At 43.4% G+C, this 19,260-nt stretch overlaps 1 protein-coding gene across 5 annotated transcripts in view; it reads right to left on the bottom strand.

Annotated features, from left to right (window-relative positions):
* Nucleotides 1–19,260, bottom strand: part of LOC106603798 (vasodilator-stimulated phosphoprotein) — a 74,244-nt gene that overhangs the window by 46,233 nt on the left and 8,751 nt on the right. For all 5 annotated transcript variants that reach the window (XR_006769669.1, XR_006769670.1, XM_045717304.1 and 2 more), the window contains exons 2-4: nucleotides 10,411–10,582; nucleotides 2,126–2,306; nucleotides 1,557–1,623 (exon numbers count right to left, since the gene is read on the bottom strand). Coding sequence is in view for 3 of the 5 variants with exons in the window: in XM_045717304.1 (XP_045573260.1) it covers nucleotides 1,557–1,623; nucleotides 2,126–2,306; nucleotides 10,411–10,582 (420 nt within the window). In the remaining 2 variants the exon portion in view is untranslated. The remainder of the gene's footprint in view (nucleotides 1–1,556; nucleotides 1,624–2,125; nucleotides 2,307–10,410; nucleotides 10,583–19,260) is intronic.

Raw genomic sequence — 19,260 nt, 5'->3', positions numbered from 1 at the left:
CATTAGTGTCTAGTTTGAGAAACAGACGCCTCACAAGTCCTCAACTGGAAGCTTCATTAAATAGTACCGACAAAACACCAGTCTCAATGTCAACAGTGAAGAGGCGACTGCAGGATGTTGGCCTTCTAGGCAGAGTTGCAAAGAAAAAGCCATATCTCAGACTGGCCAATAAAAAGAGAAGATTAAGATGGACAAAAGAACACAGACACTGGACAGAGCAAGATTGGAAAAAAGTGTTATGGCCAGACAAATCTAAGTTTGAGGTGTTCGGATCACAAAGAACAACATTTGTGAGATGCAGAAAAAAATGAAAAGATGCTGGAGGAATGCTTCACGCAATCTGTCAAGCATGGTGGAGGCAATGTGATGGTCTGGGGTGCTTTGGTGGTGGTAAAGTGGGAGATTTGTACAGAGTAAAAGGGATCTTGAAGAAGGAAGGCTATCACTCCATTTTGCAATGCCATGCCATGCCTTGTGGACAGCGCTTAATTGGAGCCAATTTCCTCCTACAACAGGACAATGACCCAAAGCATAGCTCCAAACTATGCAATAACTATTTAGGGAAGAAGCAGTCAGCTGGTATTCTGTCTATAATGGAGGGGCCAGCACAGTCACCGGATCTCAACCCTATTGAGCTGTTGTGGGAGCAGCTTGACCGTATGGTACGTAACAAGTGCCCATCAAGCCAATCTAACTTGTGGGAGGTGCATCAGGAAGCATGGGGTGAAATCTCTTCAGATTACCTCAACAAATTGACAACTAGAATGCCAAAGTTCTGCAAGGCTGTAATTGCTGCAAATGGAGGATTCTTTGATGAAAGTGAAGTTTGAAGGAGACAATTATTATTTAAATGTATTATTTATAATTTAACATTGACTATATTTCCTATTCACTTTGCAACTAAATTCATGTATGTTTTCATGGAAAACAAGGACATTTCTAAGTGAACCCAAACTTGAACGGTAGTGTATATATTCTTAATTCCATTCCTTTACTTAGATTTGTGTGTATTGTTGTGAAATTGTTAGATATTACTGCACTGTTGGAGCTAGAAACACAAGCATTTCGCTACACGGCCTCTGAAACACGACCTCGCTAAGCCACACTGCTCCTTGACACATTGCTCACTTAACCCGGAAGTCATCTGCACCAATGTGTCGGAGGAAACACCGTACAGCTGGTGACCGAAGTTAGCGTGCATGCGCCTGGCAATGACAAGGAGTCGCTAGAACGCAATGGGACAAGGACATCCCAGCCAGCCAAACACTCCCCTAACCCAGACGACGCTGGGCCAATTGTGTGCCGCCTCATGGGTCTGCGATGCAGTGCCTTAGACCACTGCTCCACTCGGGAGGCCCAGGGTGTTTTAGACATACAAAATGTGTGAAGTTGGAAGGTAGAGAGTGTGTTTTACTAATAATTGTGCACAACCAATATGAAGATGTGGGTAAGTTGGTATGCAACAGGAACATTATTAACCAGGAGCTATAGAGAACTTATCTTTGGTGCTGTACTACTCAGCACCTGAAGAAACCTTAAAATCATGTGACCGATACCTCCTTTGCTGCTCCAGCTCCTCTGGGGAGGGTCCATTCTGGACAGGGCGAGGGAGAGAGGAGTATCCTGAGGATAGAAACAGACAACGAGTGAGTGAGTAATGTGTATTTTAGCGGTCCAGTTTAAATACTTAAAAAATGCATCTTTCCCTTCTCCCTTTCTGACAAAATCTATCCAATGGTGTTAGGTAAAGGCTGGAATCCTTAATGGTGAAACAGCCACATTCGTTTGCGATATTAGAAGAAGTGGCTGCAGACAACAAATACTGTTTTCCCTCCTCTGACATCCCTGTAAAAAAAAAAATCACGTTGCGCGACGCTCCTCACCTCCACTTCGACAAAAACAAAAAACACAATAACAATGGTGGTGAGGTGGACAGTGGTGCCGTTTCCCCTACTGCGGATTCCAGATCACTGATTGCAGCAAGAAAGAAATAACAGGCGAGCGACCTTCCGTTCAATTTATTTAAAATTCACAGTGAATAAACAAAATGCTTTTCACGTTCATTTATTTTTCGATATATATTTTTGGTATGCATGGTATTTTTGTCCTATATTATGGTTCATACCCGAGTCGCCGAGAGCACTCAGCACCTCCAGGGCATGCATCATGCCGTTGGCAAAGAGGGTGGCGTCCTCCTTGCTGCCGAAGTTCAGCCCCCACACCTGCCGGGCGTCCCGCCACTGGTGGAAGTTGGTTGTGGCCTGATTGTACTTCAGCCCCTTGATGATTGGACAGTTGATCACCACCTGGGAGTGTCAGGCAGGAAGTAAAAGACAATGAGAAACTATGAGTGGAATGAGAGTATGCGTTCACTGAGAGAATGTGTGTGTGGAATATAGCATGTGTAGATAAGTAAACACTGGAGAGAGAACCTAGATTGTATTTGTACCTTGCATTTCAAAATTGTTTAATCCTTGTATCCCTTCATGCTCAACTAGTGCTACAGTCAGTGCCTTACAAAATGATTTATCCCCCTTGGCATTTTTCCTATTTTGTTGCATTACAACCTGTAATTTAAATAGATTTTTATTTGGATTTCTTGTAATGGACATCCACAAAATAGTCCAAATTTGTGAAGTAAAATGAAAAAAGAAGAACTTGTTTCAAAAAATTCAAAAAAATGAAAAACGGAAAAGTGGTGCATGCATATGGATTCACTCCCTTTGCTATGAAGCCCCTAAATAAGATCTGGTGCAACCAATTACCTTCAGAAGTCACGTAATTAGTTAAATAAAGTCCACCTGTGTGCAATCCAAGTGTCACATGATCTCATACACACACACACACACACACACACACACACACACACACACACACATACATACACACATACATACATACATACATACATACATACATACATATATATATATATATATATAGCCCCAGAGTCTGAAACACCACTAAGCATGGGGCACCACCAAGCAAGTGGCACATGAAGCCCAAGGAGCTCTCCAAACAGGTCAGGGACAAAGTTTGGGGAGTCTCCCACATACTTCTCCAAAACATATGGAAGAAGGTTCTCTGGTTAGATGAGACTAAAATGTTGCTTTTTGGACATCAAGGAAAACACCATGTCTGGCGCAAACCCAATACCTCTCATCACTCTGAGAACACCATCCCCACAGTGAAGCATGGTGGTGGCAGCATCATGCTGTGGGGATGTTTTTCCATCGGCAGGGGCTGGGAAACTGGTAAGAACTGAAGGAATGATGGATGGCGTTAAATACAGGGAAATTCTTGAGGGAAACCTGTTTCAGTCTTCCAGAGATTTCAGACTGGGACAGAGGTTCACCTTCCAGCAAGAAAATGACCCTAAGCATACTGCTAAAGCAACACAAGTGGTTTAAGGGGAAACATTTAAATGTCTTGGAATGGCCTAGTCAAAGCCCAGACCTCAGTCCAATTGATAATCTGTGGTATGACTTAAAGATCGCTCTACACCAACGGAACCCATCCAACTTGAAGGAGCTGGAGCAGTTTTGCCTTGAAGAATGGGCAACAATCCCAGTAGTTAGATGTGCCAAGTTCATAGAGACTTGCAGTAATTGCTGCAAAAGGTGGCTCTACAAAGTATTGACTTTGGGAGGGTGAATAGTTATGCACGCTCAAGTTCTTTTTTCCCCCCTTATTTCTTGTTTGTTTCACAAGAAAAAATATTTTGCATCTTCAAAGTGGTAGGTATGTTGTGTAAATCAAATGATACAAACCCCCCAAAAATCTATTTTAATTCTAGGTTGTAAGGCAACAAAATAGGAAAAATGTCAATGGGGGGTGAATACTTTCACAAGCCACTGTATTGATTAGATTATGGCGAAATATGTGTACAAATCCACGGGGAGATGTCAAAACTGCATTATCCTATTCTTAAAATCACAGAGATGGCAACAAGTTGTTTTTTCCTAATTTGTGGTAACACTGTACCCATAGCAGTCGGAGGAGGGGTGCTGCAGAATCCCCTGATAAAGCGCTAATAAATAATAAAAAATATATTATTTAAATCCCCCGAAATTAGTGAACTAGACCTTTATTACCACCCCCCCTAAAAAAACATTTTCTTGCAGCCATGACCATATCACAGTACTTGTGTGCCCTATCCAAACAGGTCAGTCTCACGTCAGTATTAGATTCATCCATGTTTCACAAACGTCATATTTCTAAGTTGTTCCAAACGTTAAGTTATTCTAAGTGTTTAAGGTTAAGTTTAGGCATTAACTCCAAATTCTTAAGGTTAGCCATTAACTCAATGGTTATGGTTAAGTTTTAGAATATGCTTAGAATAAATACACTGCTCAAAAAAATAAAGGGAACACTTAAACAACACAATGTAACTCCAAGTCAATCACACTTCTGTGAAATCAAACTGTCCACTTAAGAAGCAACACTGATTGACAATAAATTTCACATGCTGTTGTGCAAATGGAATAGACCAATAAAGGAGTGGTTCTGCAGGTGGAGACCACAGACCACTTCTCAGTTCCTATGCTTCCTGGCTGATGTTTTGGTCACTTTTGAATGCTGGCGGTGCTTTCACTCTAGTGGTAGCATGAGACGGAGTCTACAACCCAGACAAGTGGCTCAGGTAGTGCAGCTCATCCAGGATGGCACATCAATGCGAGCTGTGGCAAGAAGGTTTGCTGTGTCTGTCAGCGTAGTGTCCAGAGCATGGAGGCGCTATCAGGAGACAGGCCAGTACATCAGGAGACGTGGAGGAGGCCGTAGGAGGGCAACAACCCAGCAGCAGGACCGCTACCTCCGCCTTTGTGCAAGGAGAAGCAGGAGGAGCACTGCCAGAGCCCTGCAAAATGACCTCCAGCAGGCCACAAATGTGCATGTGTCTGCTCAAACGGTCAGAAACAGACTCCATGAGGGTGGTATGAGGGCCCGATGTCCACAGATGGGGGTTGTGCTTACAGCCCAACACCGTGCAGGACATTTGGCATTTGCCAGAGAACGCCAAGATTGACAAATTCGCCACTGGCACCCGGTGCTCTTCACAGATGAAAGCAGGTTCACACTGAGCACGTGACAGACGTGACAGAGTCTGGAGACGCCGTGGAGAACGTTCTGCTGCCTGCAACATCCTCCAGCATGACCGGTTTGGCGGTGGGTCAGTCATGGTGTGGCATTTCTTTGGGGGACCGCACAGCCCTCCATGTGCTCGCCAGAGGTAGCCTGACTGCCATTAGGTACTGAGATGAGATCCTCAGACCCCTTGAGACCATATGCTGGTGCGGTTGGCCCTGGGTTCCTTCTAATGCAAGACAATGCTAGACCTCATGTGGCTGGAGTGTGTCAGCAGTTCCTGCAAGAGGAAGGCATTGATGCTATGGACTGGCCCGAACGTTCCCCAGACCTGAATCCAATTGAGCACATCTGGGACATCATGTCTCGCTCCATCCACCCACAGACTGTCCAGGAGTTGGCGGATGCTTTAGTCCAGGTCTGGGAGGAGATCCCTCAGGAGACCATCCGCCACCTCATCAGGAGCATGCCCAGGCGTTGTAGGGAGGTCATACAGGCACTTGGAGGCCACACACACTACTGAGCCTCATTTTGACTTGTTTTAAGGACATTACATCAAAGTTGGATCCGCCTGTAGTGTGGTTTTCCACTTTAATTTTGAGTGTGACTCCAAATCCAGACCTCCATGGGTTGATAAATTGGATTTCCATTGATTATTTTTGTGTGATTTTGTTGTCAGCACATTCAACTATGTAAAGAAAAAAGTATTTAATAAGATTATTTCATTCATTCAGATCTAGGATGTGTTATTTTAGTGTTGCCTTTATTTTTTTGAGCAGTGCATTTAAAAAATAACTTTATCACTGGATTTGAACATGCAACCTTTTGAACCAGAGGCAGATGCTTATACACATCCACAACACTACTTGAAGGTAACAGCGCTCACTGTTTCCCCTAGTGTCCAGTTTCCACATCATCTCCCAACGTCCTCAGACATGGATGGACGTTGAATACTGACTTGTATCACGGGTGACCTGCCTGGCCCCATCTGTGGAATCAGTGAAGCGGAGGTGCATTTGAAAAACAGAGCTTTTACTGAAACTGTGCTTATATGTTAAACTATGCTAATATGCTAGGCTTAGTCTCTCTAGTCACTTGTGCTACTAGTAGTGTGGACACTTCCATTGCCCTTTCCAAAGCAATAGAGCTTTTGTAAACTGTGCTAAGATGCTAGGCTAGGATAAGCTAAACTAAAAGTTGGTCCTAGTTAGGCTAGGCTACACTAGGTCTCTCTCATCTTAGTGTGGGTCCTCCACTACCCTAGTGTGAGAGGAAGGTGTTAGCACGAGAGCAGCGGTAGTGACACACAGTAAACAGAAGTGAGATAGGGAAGCCAGAGAGAAAGAGGAAGACAGCTGACACATACAACCCAAACTATACTAATGACACTAACCTCAAGGAGCAGAGAGGCTAATGGCTGCATGTTCACAGTCTGCAGCAGACAGACAAATGACAAAGCCTAACTACAAATCTCTGAGTGTGACAGGGCAAGGAAGTGCCAAGGGGACTGGTTCCCATATGGTGTTACAGCAACACACAAGATTTACAGATCAGTCTGTCTAATAATGTTCAAGTCAGTCAGTTAGACTGTCCAAAGGTTCCAGACCAGTAGGAAAAATGTTACCCTCAAAGCACCGCATTGTTGTCTCGTGTATGTGTTCATATGTATGTACAGTACCAGTCAAAAGTTTGGACACACCTACTCATTCAAGGGTGTTTCTTTATTTTCACTCTTTTCTACATTGTAGAATAATAGAGAAGACATCAAAACTATGAAATAACACATATGGAATCATGTAGTCAGCAAATCAAAATATTTTATATTTGAGATTCTTCAAAGCAGCCACACTTTGCCTTGATGAAAGCTTTGCACACTCTTGGCATTCTCTCAACCAGCTTCATGACCTGGAATGCATTTCAATTAACAGGTGTGCTTTGTTAAAAGTTAATTTGTGGAATTTCTTTCCTTCTTAAATGAGCCAATCAGTAGTGTTGTGACAAGATGTGTGTGGTATACAGAAGATAGCCATATTTGGTAAAAGACCAAGTCCATATTATGGCAAAAACAGCTCAAATAAGCAAAGAGAAACGACAGTCCATCATTACTTTTTTAAGACATAAAGGTCAGTCAATTCAAGTGCAGTTGCAAAAACCATCAAACGCTATGATGAAACTGGCTCTCACGAGGACTGCCACAGGAAAGACCCAGAGTTACCTCTGTTGCAGAGGAGGACTTCATTAGAGTTACCAGCGTCAGTAATTGCAACCCAAATAAATGCTTCAGAGTTCAAGTAACAGACGCATCTCAACATCAACTGTTCAGAGGAGACTGCGTGAATCAGGCCTTCATGGTCGGATTGCTTTAAAGAAACCACTACTAAAGGACACCAATAAGAAGAAAAGACTTCCTTGGGTCAAGAAACACAAGCAATGGACATTAGACCGGTGGAAATCTGTCCAACCGCCTTGTCTTTGTGATGCAGAGAAGGTGAACGGATGATCTCTGCATGTGTGGTTCCCACCGTGAAGCATGGAGGAGGTGTTATGGTGTGGGGGTGCTTTGCTGGTGACACTGTCTGTGATTGATTTAGAATTCAAGGCACACTTAACCAAAATGGCTACCACAGCATTCTGCAGCGATACGCCATCCCATCTGGTTTGCGCTTAGTGGGACTATCATTAGTTTTTCAACAGGACAATGACCCAAATCACACCTCCAGGCTGTGTAAGGGCTATTTGACCAAGAAGGAGAGCGATGGAGTGCTGCATTAGATCACCTGGCCTCCACAGTCACCTAACCTCAACCCAATTGAGATGGTTTGGGATGATCTCAATTGAAAAAAAGAAAAAATGTATGTACAATGACGGCCTACACCGGCCAAACCCGGACGATGCTGGGCCAATTGTGTACCGCCCTATGGGACTCCCAATCACAGATGGTTGTGATACAGCCTGGAGTTTTTTATTTATTTAACCTTTATTTAACTAGGCAAGTCAGTTAAGAACAAATTATTATTTACAATGATGACTTACACCGGTCAAACCCGGACAACGCTGGGGCAATTGTGTGCCGCAGAGTGAAGGAAAAGCAGCCAACAAGTGCTCAGCATATGTTGGAATGCCTTCAAGATTGTTGGAAAAGCATTCTAGGTGAAGCTGGTTGAGACAATGCCAAGAGTGTGCAAAGCTGTCATCAAGGCAAAGTGTGGCTATTTTGAAGAATCTAAAGTATTTGTTTAACACTTTTTTGGTTACTACATGATTCCATGTGTGTTATTTCATAGTTTTTGTCTTCACTATTATTCTACAATATAGAAAATAGTAAAAAATAAAGAAAAACCCTTGAATGAGTAGGTTTCCAAACTTTGGACCAGTATTGTAAATGTGTATATATACACACACACAGTGCTTTCAGAAAGTATTCTGACCCCTTGACTTTTTCTACATTTTGTTGTGTTACAAAGTGGGATTAAAATTGATTTAATTGTCATTCTTTGTCAATGATCTACACAAAATACTCTAATGTTAAAGTGCAAGAAAAATTCAAACATTTGTAAAAGATTCTTAAAAAAACATGAATATATCTTGATTAGATAAGTATTCAACATCCTGAGTCAATACATGTTATTATGAACTTTGGCAGCGATTACAGCTGTGAGTCTTTCTGGGTAAGTCTGTAAGAGATTTCCACACCTGGATTGTGTAACATTTGGCCATTATTCTTTTCCAAATTATTCAAGCTCTGTCAGATTTGTTGTTGAAAATGGCTAGACAACTATTTTCAGATATTGCCATAGATTTTCAAGCAGATTTAAGTCAAAACTGTAACCAGGTCACTCAGGAACATTCACTGTCTTCTTGGTAAGCAACTACAGTGTAGACTTGGCCTTGTGTTTTAGGTTATTGTCCTGCTGAATGGTGAATTCATCTCCCAGTCTCTGGTGGAAAGCAGACGAACCAGGCTTGCCGACTAGGATTTTGCCTGTGCTTAGCTCTATTCCATTACTTTTTTAACCTGAAAAACTCCCCAGTCCTTAACGATTACAAGCATACCCATAACATGATGCAGCCAAGACTATGCTTGAAAATATGGAGAGTGGTACTCAAAGTGTTATATTTGGGGCAAATTCAATACAACACTTCGCATTCAGGAAAAAAAGTGATTTGCTTTGCCACATTATTTTGCAGTATTACTTTAGTGCCTAGTTGCAAACAGGATGCATGTTTTGGAATATTTTTATTCTGTACAGGCTTCCTTCTTTTCACTCTGTCATTTAGGTTAGTATTGTGGCGTAACTACAATGTTGTTGGTCCACCTTCAGTTTCCTCCTATCACAGCCATTAAACTCTGTAACTGTTTTAAAGTCACCATTGGCCTCATGGTGAAATCCCTGAGCGGTTTCCTTCCTCTCTGGCAAGTGAGTTAGGAAGGACGCCTGTATCTTTGTAGTGACTGTGTGTATTGATACACCACCCAAAGTGCAATTAATAACTCCATAATGCTCAAAGGGATATTCAGTGCCCTTATTTGTTAGGCATTGGAAGACCTCCCTGATCTTTGTGGTTGAATTAATGCTTGACTGAGGGACCTTACAGATGATTGTGTGTGTGGTACAGAGATGAGGTAGTCATTTCCAAATTATATTAAAAACAAATTATTGCAGACAGAGTCCATGTAACTTATGTGATTTGTTAAGAAATTTTTTACTCCTGAACTTATTTCGACTTGCCATAACAAAGGGGTTGAATACTTATTGATTCAAGACATCAGATTTGAATATTTAATGAATTTGTAAAAAAAATTAAAAACATAATTCCACTTTGACATTATGGGGTATTATGCATAGGGCAGTGACAAAACAATCTCAATATAATCCATTATAAATTCAGGCTGTAACACAACAAAATGTGGAAAAAGTCAAGCGGTCAAGGGGTGTGAATACTTTCTAAAGGCACTGTGTATATACAGTATATCCTGTAAAATGCATTTGATCTTGATGAGCCACCATAGTGGTTCCTCCCAACCCCACAACAGCTGTTGTAGCCATTATAGATACCCACTGGGCATACACTGGTTGAATCAACGTTGTTTCCACATACTTTCACTTAAATGATGTTGAACTAACGTGTAATAGACATTGAATTGACGTTGAATTGACATCTGTGCCCAGTAGTTTGATTAGTGAGAAGTCGGACAGAAATACTTGATGAAAGACGTGAAAGCTTAAAAAAAAGTAAAACAAACAGCTATTTTGCTCAATGGGATATCTGACAGTGCCTCCTAGATATTTCTCTGTTCATGGTGTATATGTGTCCACTACTTACCTGCTGGTCAGCCTGAATCTTGCGTCCCACCACTCGGAATGTGTTGGCCACGGGGTTGTGATAGATCTGGACCCTGCTGAAGGCCTGGCCCCCTGTGCCTGCTGGCACCCAGCGCTTGTTAGCATCATCGTACAGCATGACCGTGGCCCGCGCCTGGCAGATACTGGACTCACTGAGAGAGAAAAGGGGGGAGGGACAGAGAGAAAGATGGAGGAGAGAGGGAAAGGAATACAAGGGTAGAGGAGAGGGACAGAGAGAGAGATAAACAGGGAAAGGGTGGCAGAGAGAAAGATGAAGGAAGAGGAGAGATGAAGAGAGATAGAAACAGGGAGTGTGTGGAGGGGAAGAAAGAGATGGAGGAGAGAGAGAGGGAAGGAGTTAATTCAGTCATCTAAAATGAGGAAATAATGAGATAGCCCATTTCTGGGTACTGAGTGCAGTCAATGCACTGTTGTGGACATTGCTTTGTTGTCGATCTTGCTTTATGGCAGTAAGAGCAAGATGAGGAACTTCAGGACGCCTAAAGGAGATTACGAAGCAATGTTTTACAGTAAACAGATACGGTAAGGAGCAACTTTTTAGCACGCCTTTTTAGAACTGTTTTTCTGGAAGCTATGCTGCGACATTTTCTCTACATTTTCCCCCACGTGGGCCAGGCCCCTATCAATTTGAGTGACCGCTAGAAAGATGCACACGCAACACAGCGAGAGAAGAGAACAATGACATGGTGCACATACATCGCATTCAGAAAGTATACAGGACCCTTGACTTTTTCCACATTTTGTTACGTTACAGCCTTATTCTAAAATGGATTAAATAGTTTTTTCTCTCCTTATCAATCTACACACAATACCCCATAATGACAAAGTAAAAACAGGCAAATTTATTTAATTTTAAAAAAAAAAAACTTTAATATTACACATGCATACGTATTCAGACCCTTTACTCAGTACTTTGTTGAAGCACCTTTGGCAGTGAATACAGCCTCGAGTCTTCTTGGGTATGATGCTCCTAGCTTGGCACACCTGTATTTGGGGAGTTACTCCCATTCTGCACAGCTATTTTCAGGTCTCTCCAGAGATGTTCAATCGGGTTCAAGCCCGGGCTCTTGCTGGGACACTCAAGGAAATAGAGACTTGTCCCGAAACCACGCCTGCGTGGTCTTGGCTGTGTCCTTAGGGTCGTTGTCCTGTTGGAAGATGAACCTTCGCCCCAGTCTGAAGTCCTGAGCGCTCTGGAGCAGGTTTTCATCAAGACTCTGTATTTTGCTCCGTTCATCTTTCCCACGATCCTGACTAGTCTCCCAGTCCCTGCCATTGAAAAACATCCCAACAGCATGATGCTTCCACCACCATGCTTCACCGTAGGGATGGTGCCAGGTTTCCTCCAGACATGACGCTTGGTATTTAGGCCAAAGAGTTCAATCATGGTTTTATCAGACCAGATAATGTAGTTTCTCATTGTCGGAGTCCTTTAGGTGCCTTTTGGCAAACTCCAAATGGGCTGTCAAGTGCCTTTTACTGAGGAGTGGCTTCTGTCTGGCCACTCTACCATAAAGGCCTGATTGGTGGAGTGCTGCAGAGATGGTTGCCCATCTGGAAGATTTTCCCAGCTCTGTCAGAGTGACAATCAGGTTCTTGGTCACTTCCATGACCAAGGCCCTTCTCCCCCGATTGCTCTGTTTGGCCGGGCGGCCAGCTCTAGGAAGAGTCTTGGTGGTTCCAAACTTATTCCATTTAAGAATGATGGAGGCCACTGTGTTCTTGGGGACCTTCAATGCTGCAGACATTTTTTGTTACCCTTCCCCAAATCTGTGTCTCCACACAATCCTGTCTCGGAGCTCTACGGACAATTCCTTCGACCTCATGGCTTGGTTTTTGCACAGTCAACTGTGGGACCTTATATAGACAAATTCGAGTCTCATAGCAAAGGGTCTGAACACTTATCTAAATAAAATATGTTTTTTATTTTTAATACATTTGCTAAAAATTCAAAAAACCTGTTTTTGCTTTGCCATTATGGGGTAGATTGATGAGGAAAATAAATCATTTCACCAATTTTAGAATAAGGCTGTAAAATAACAAAATATGGAAAAAGTCAAGGGGTCTGAATACTTTCCGAATGCACTGTATCTGCACATACACTCGATGATCAAAAGTATCTGGACAACAGCTCGTTGGACATCACATTCCAAAATCATGGGCATTAATATAGAGTTGGTCCCCCACTTTGCCGCTGTAACAGTCTCCACTCTTCTGGGAAGGCTTTCCACTAGATGTTGCAACATTGCTTTTATTCAGCCATAAGCAGGTACGGATGTTGGGCGATTAGGCCTGGCTCGCAGTCGGCGTTCCAATTAATCCCAAAGGTGTTTGATGGAGTTCAAATCAAACTTTATTTGCCACATGCACCGAATACAACAAGTGTAGACTTTACCGTGAAATGCTTACTTACAAGCCCTTAACCAACAGTGCAATTCAAGAAGATATTTACCAAGTAGGCTAAAATAAAAAGTAACACAATAAGAATAACGAGGCTACATACAGGGGGCACCGGTACCGAGTCAGTGTGCGGGGGTACAGGCTAGTTGAGGTAATCTGTACATGTAGGTGAGGGCGAAGTGACTATGCATAGGTAACAAACAAACAGCAAGTAGCAGTGGCGATTTTTATGATGTGTTCAGCAGTCTTATGGCTTGGGGGTAGAAGCTGTTGAGGAGCCTTTTGGTCCTAGACTTGGCACTCTGGTACCGCTTGCCGTGCGGTAGCAGAGAAAACAGTCTATAACTTGGGTGACTGGAGTCTCTTACAATTTTATGGGCTTTCCTCTGACACCACCTATTATATGGGTCCTGTATGGCAGGAAGCTTGGCCGTTCGCGCTACCCTCTGTAGTGCCTTACGGTCAGATGCCGAGCAGTTGCCATACCAGGCGGTGATGCAACCGGTCAGGATGCTCTCGATGGTGTAGCTGTATATCTTTTTGAGGATCTGGGGACCCATGCTAAATCTTTTCAGTCTCCTGAGGGGGAAAAGGTTTTGTCGTGCCCTCTTCATGACTGTCTTGGAATGTTTGGACCATGATAGTTCGTTGGTGATGTGGACACCAAGGAACTTGAAACTCTTGACACGCTCCACTACAGCCTCGTTGATGTTAATGGGGGCCTGTTCGGCCCGCCTTTTCCTGTAGTCCACGACCAGCTCCTTTGTTTTGCTCACATTGAAGGGGCCCCTTTGTTTTGCTCACATTGAACCCCTCCCTATAGGCCGTCTCATCGTTGTCGGTGATCAGGCCTACCACTGTTGTGTCGTCAGCAAACTTAAATTATGGTGTTGGAGTCGTGTTTGGCCACGCAGTCGTGGGTGAACAGGGAATACAGGAGGGAACTAAATACACATCCCTGAGGGGCCCCAGTGTTAAGGATCAGCGTGGCAGACGTGTTGTTGCCTACTCTTACCACCTGGGGGCGGCCCGTCAGGAAGTCCAGAATCCAGTTGCAGAGGGAGGTGTTTAGTCCCAGGGTCCTTAGCTTAGTGATGAGCTTCGTGGGCACTATGGTGTTGAATGCTGAGCTGTAGTCAATGAACAGTATTCTCACATAGGTGTTCCTTTTGTCCAGGTGAGAAAGGGCAGTGTGGAGTGCGATTGAGATTGTGTCATTTGTGGATCTGTTGGGGCAGTATGCGTGGGTCTAGCATGTCCGGGAGGATACTGTTGATGTGAGCCATGACCAGCCTTTCAAAGCACTTCATGGCTACTGACGTGAGTGCCACGGGGTGATAATCATTTAGGCAGGTTACCTTCGCTTCCTTGGGGACAGGGACTATGGTGGTCTGCTTGAAACGTAAGTATTATAGACTCGGTCAGGGAGAGGTTGAAAATGTCAGTGAAGACACTTGACAGTTGGTCCGCGTATGCTTTGAGTACACGTCCTGGTAATCCGTCTGGCCTAGCGGCTTTGTGAATGTTGACCTGTTTAAAAGATTTTGTTCACATCGGCTACCGAGAGCGATATCACACAGTCATCCAGAACAGATGATGCTCTCGTGCATGCTTCAGTGTTGCCTGCCTTGAAGCGAGCATAAAAAAAGCATTTAGCGCGTCTGATAGGCTCGCGTCACTGGGCAGCTCGTGTCTGGGTTTCCCATTGTAGTCTGTAATAGTTTGCGCCCTGCCACATCGGACGAGCGTCAGAGCCGGTGTAGTAGGATTCAATCTTAATCCTGTATTGACGTTTTGTTTGTTTGATGGTTCGTCTGAGGGCATAGCAGGATTTCGTATCTTGTTATGGATAGGGGGCAGTATTTTCACAGCCGGATAAAAAACGTACCTGATTTAATCTGATTATTACTCCTGCCCAGAAACTAGAATATGCATATAATTATTAGCTTTGGATAGAAAACACTCCAAAGTTTCTAAAACTGTTTGAATGGTGTCTGTATAACAAAACTCATTTGGCAGGCCAAAACCTGAGAAGATTCCAAACAGGAAGCGCCCTCTCTGACCATTTCTTGGCCTTCTTGATCCTCTCTATCCAAAACAGGGGATCTCTGCTGTAACGTGACATTTTATAACGCTCCCATAGGCTCTCAGAAGGCGCCAGAACGTTGAATGATGACTTTGCAGGCCATGGCTGAAAAACAGTAGCGCATTTGGTCAGTGGTCGATCTGAGAACAATGAGACTGGTGCGCGCGTGCACGAGACTACTCCATGTTTACATTTTCAGTCTTTGAACGAAAACAAAGACTCCCGGTCGGAATATTATCGCTTTTTTACGAGAAAAATCGCATAAAAATTGATTTTAAACAGCGTTTGACATGCTTCGAAGTACAGTAATGGAATATTTTGAATTTTTTTGTCACGAAACGCGCCGGGCGTTACCCTTCGGATAGTGTCTTGAACGCAGAACAAAACGCCGCTATTTGGATACAACTATGGATTATTTGGAACCAAACCAACATTTGTTATTGAAGTAGAAGTTCTGGGAGTGCATTCTGACGAAGAACAGCAAAGGAAATCCAATTTTTCTTATAGTAAATCTGTGTTTGGTGAGTACCAAACTTGGTGGGTGTCAAAATAGCTAGCCATGATGGCCGGGCTATCTACTCAGAATATTGCAAAATGTGCTTTCACCGAAAAGCTATTTTAAAATCTGACACAGCGATTGCATAAAGGAGTTCTGTATCTATAATTCTTAAAATAATTATGTTTTTTGTGAATGTTTATCGTGAGTAATTTAGTAAATTCACCGGAAGTGTTCGGTGGGAATGCTAGTCACATGCTAATGTAAAAAGCTGGTTTTTGATATAAATATGAACTTGATTGAACAAAACATGCATGTATTGTATAACATAATGTCCTAGGAGTGTCATCTGATGAAGATCAAAGGTTAGTGCTGCATTTAGCTGTGGTTTTGTTTTTTGTGACATTATATGCTAGCTTGAAAAATGGGTGTCTGATTATTTCTGGCTGGGTACTCTGTTGACAATCTAATGTTTTGCTTTCGCTGTAAAGCCTTTTTGAAATCGGACAGTGAGAGTCTTGTCTTTAAAATGGTGTAAAATAGTCATATGTTTGAAAAATTGAAGTTTTCGGATTTTCGAGGAGTTTGTATTTCGCGCCACGGCCATCATTGGATATTGGAGCAGGTGTTCCGCTAGCGGAACGTCTAGATGTAAGAGGTTATAAGCGTCCGGATTAGTCTCCCGCTCCTTGAAAGCGGCAGCTCTAGCCTTTAGCTCGATGCGGATGTTGCCTGTGGCTGGGATATGAACGTACAGTTACGGTGGGGACGACGTCATCGATACACTTATTGGTGAAGCCGATGACTGAGGTGGTGTATTCCTCAATGCCATTGGATGAATCCCAAAACAGTCTGTGCTAGCAAAACAGTCCTGTAGTGTAGCATCCGCGTCATCTGACCACTTCCGTATTGAGCGAGTCACTGGTACTTCCTGCTTTAGTTTTTGCTTTTAAGTAGGATTCAGGAGGATAGAATTATGGTCAGATTTGTCAAAAATGGAAGGCGGGGGAGAGCTTGTATGCATCTCTGTGTGTGGAGTAAAGGTGGTCCAGGTTTTTTTCCCCCCTTGGTTGCACATGTGGACATGCTGGTAAAAATGTGGTAAAACGGATTTCAATTTGCCTGCATTAAAGTCCCTGGCCACTAGGAGCGAGCATTTTATTCTTTGCTTATGGCCTTATAGAGTTGTTTGAGAGCGGTTTTAGTGCCAGCTTCGTTTTGAGGTGGTAAATAGACAGCTACGAATAATACAGATGAGAACTTTCTTGGTAGATAATGTGGTCTGGAGCTTATCATAAGGTACTCTACCTCAGGCGAGCAATACCTCGAGACTTCTTTAATATTAGACCGCGCACCAGCTGTTATTGACAAAAAGACACAGACCCCCACCCCTCGTCTTACCAGAGATAGCGTCTCTGTTCTGCTGGTGCATGGAAAATCCTGCTAGCTCTCTTCGTTCAGCCACGTCTCGGTGAAACATAAGATGTTATAGTTTTTAATGTCCCGTTGGTAGGATAATCTTAATAGTAGGTTATCAATTTTAATTTCCAATGATTGCACATTAGCAAGAAGAATGGAAGGCATTGGGAGTTCTCACTCGCCTCCGGATTCTCAGAAAGATCCCCGATCTGCGTCCCCTTTTCCGGCGTCTTTTCTGCAAGCAAAAGGCGTGCATCTGGGCCTATTCCAGTGAAAGCAGAATATCCTTCTCGTCGGACTCGTTAAAAGGAAAAAGTTTCTTCCAGTTCACAGTGCGTAATCGCTTTTCTGATATCCAGAAGTTCTTTTCAGTCATAAGTAGCAGCAACATTATGCACACAATAAGTAAAAAAATAGCACAATTGGTTGGGAGAATGTAAAACGTCAGCCATGTTCTTCAGTGCCATCCCTTCAGTTGAGGTCAGGGCTCTGTGCAGACCGGTCAAGTTCTTGCACACTGATCTCAACAAACCATTTCTGTATGGACATAGCTTTGTGCACAGGGGCATTGTCATGCTGAAACAGGAAAGCGCCTTCCTCAAACTGTTGACAAAGTTGGAAGCAAAGAATCACCTAGAATGTCATTGTATGCTGTAGCATTAAGATTTCCCTTCACTGGAACTAAGGGGTCTAGCCCGAACCATGAAAAACAGCCCCAGACCATTAGTCCTCCTCCACCAAACTTTACAGTTGGCACTATGCATTGGGGCAGGTAGCGTTCTCCTGTCATCCGCCAAACCCAAATTCGTCTGTCGGACTGCTAGATGGTGAAGCGTGATTCATCACCCTAGAGAATGCGTTTCCACTGCTCCAGAGTCCAATGGCGACGAGCTTTACATCACTCCAGCAGTTTGGAACTTCAGCACTCGGCAGTCCCGTTCTGTGTGGTTGTGTGGCCTACCACTTCATGGCTGAGCCGTTGTTGTGCCTAGACGTTTCCACTTCACAATAACAGCACTAACAGTTGACCTGGGCAGCTCTAGCAGGGGAGAAATTTGATTAACTAACTTGTTGGAAAGGTGCCATTCTATGATGGTGCCACGTTGAAAGTCACTGAGCTCTTCAGTACGGGCCATTCTACTGCCAATGTTGGTCTATGAAGATTACATGGCTGTGCGCTCGATTTTATACACCTGTCAGCAACGGGTGTGGCTGAAATAACTGAATCCACTCATCTCTGCTGCCAATGACTGGAAAGAATTGCAAAAAAAATCACTGAAGCTGGAGACTCATATCTCCCTCACTAACTTTAAGCATCAGATGTCAGAGCAGCTTACCGATCACTGCACCTGTACACAGCCCATCTGTAAATAGCCCAGCCAACTACCTCATCCCCATATTGTTATTTATTTTTGCTCTTTTGCACCCAAGTATTGCTACTTGCACATCATCATCTGCACATCTATCACTCCAGTGTTAATGCTAAATTGTAATTATTTTGCCACTATGGCCTTTTTATTACCTTACCTCCCTAATCTTACTACATTTGCACACACTGTATATAGATTTTCCTGTTGTGTTATTGACTGTACGTTTATTTATCCCATGTGTAACTCTGTGTTGTTTTTGTCACACTGTTTTGCTTTATCTTGGCCAGGTCGCAATTGTAAATGAGAACTTGTTCTCAACTGGCCTAACTGGTTAAATAAAAAAATAATTTGAACGTGTGTCCAGATACACTATATATACAGACAGACAGACGTATGTGAGAGAGTAGGCAATTTCCAGCGACCACTTTTGGCTCATGAGCACTACTATGCCCGGGAAAATACCAGTATCGCGATATTTATACATTGGACCTTTAAAAACCTGCTGTATGTAAAATATGGTGTGCTATAGCTTGGGAAATAAATCCGTGACTCTGGATGACAACATAATGGTTTTCCTAAAGAAGTAAAATCCTCTGTGTTTTGTTTCCTTGCCACAATACAAACGAATATCGCAATACTGGTATCGTCCCGGCCCTAAGAACTAGAGGCCTTGACCTCTAGTCCAAAAATGTTGACCTGTTCCAAAATGTACCTGGGGCTTTCCCACCCGGACCCAATATGCATCAATTAAATATAGGAGACCCGTTCCTCACGGACCCGAGGACAACTAGATCCATTCCCTATAGACCTGGTCGGATGCACACCAGGTGGGATCTATGTGAGGGAAGCAGCTGAATTTTTAGGCAACTTGATTAACCGGAGCTGATAAAGCTTGAGATAGAGAGAGGTGAGGGGCCATGCTGTGTATGTAGGCTACTGTGAGTGTGAGGGAGTGACACGGTGAGCAGGGAGGACGGCGGGAAAGTTGATACAGCAACCAACCAAGCTGACTCACGCTTTAGTAGACTAATAGCTGTC

Source organism: Salmo salar, chromosome ssa04 (genome assembly GCF_905237065.1).
Source record: "Salmo salar chromosome ssa04, Ssal_v3.1, whole genome shotgun sequence".
NCBI classification, from domain to species: Eukaryota; Metazoa; Chordata; class Actinopteri; order Salmoniformes; family Salmonidae; genus Salmo; species Salmo salar.
Note: the sequence above shows the minus strand (reverse complement) of the source record. Positions and strands in the feature narration are given on the sequence as shown.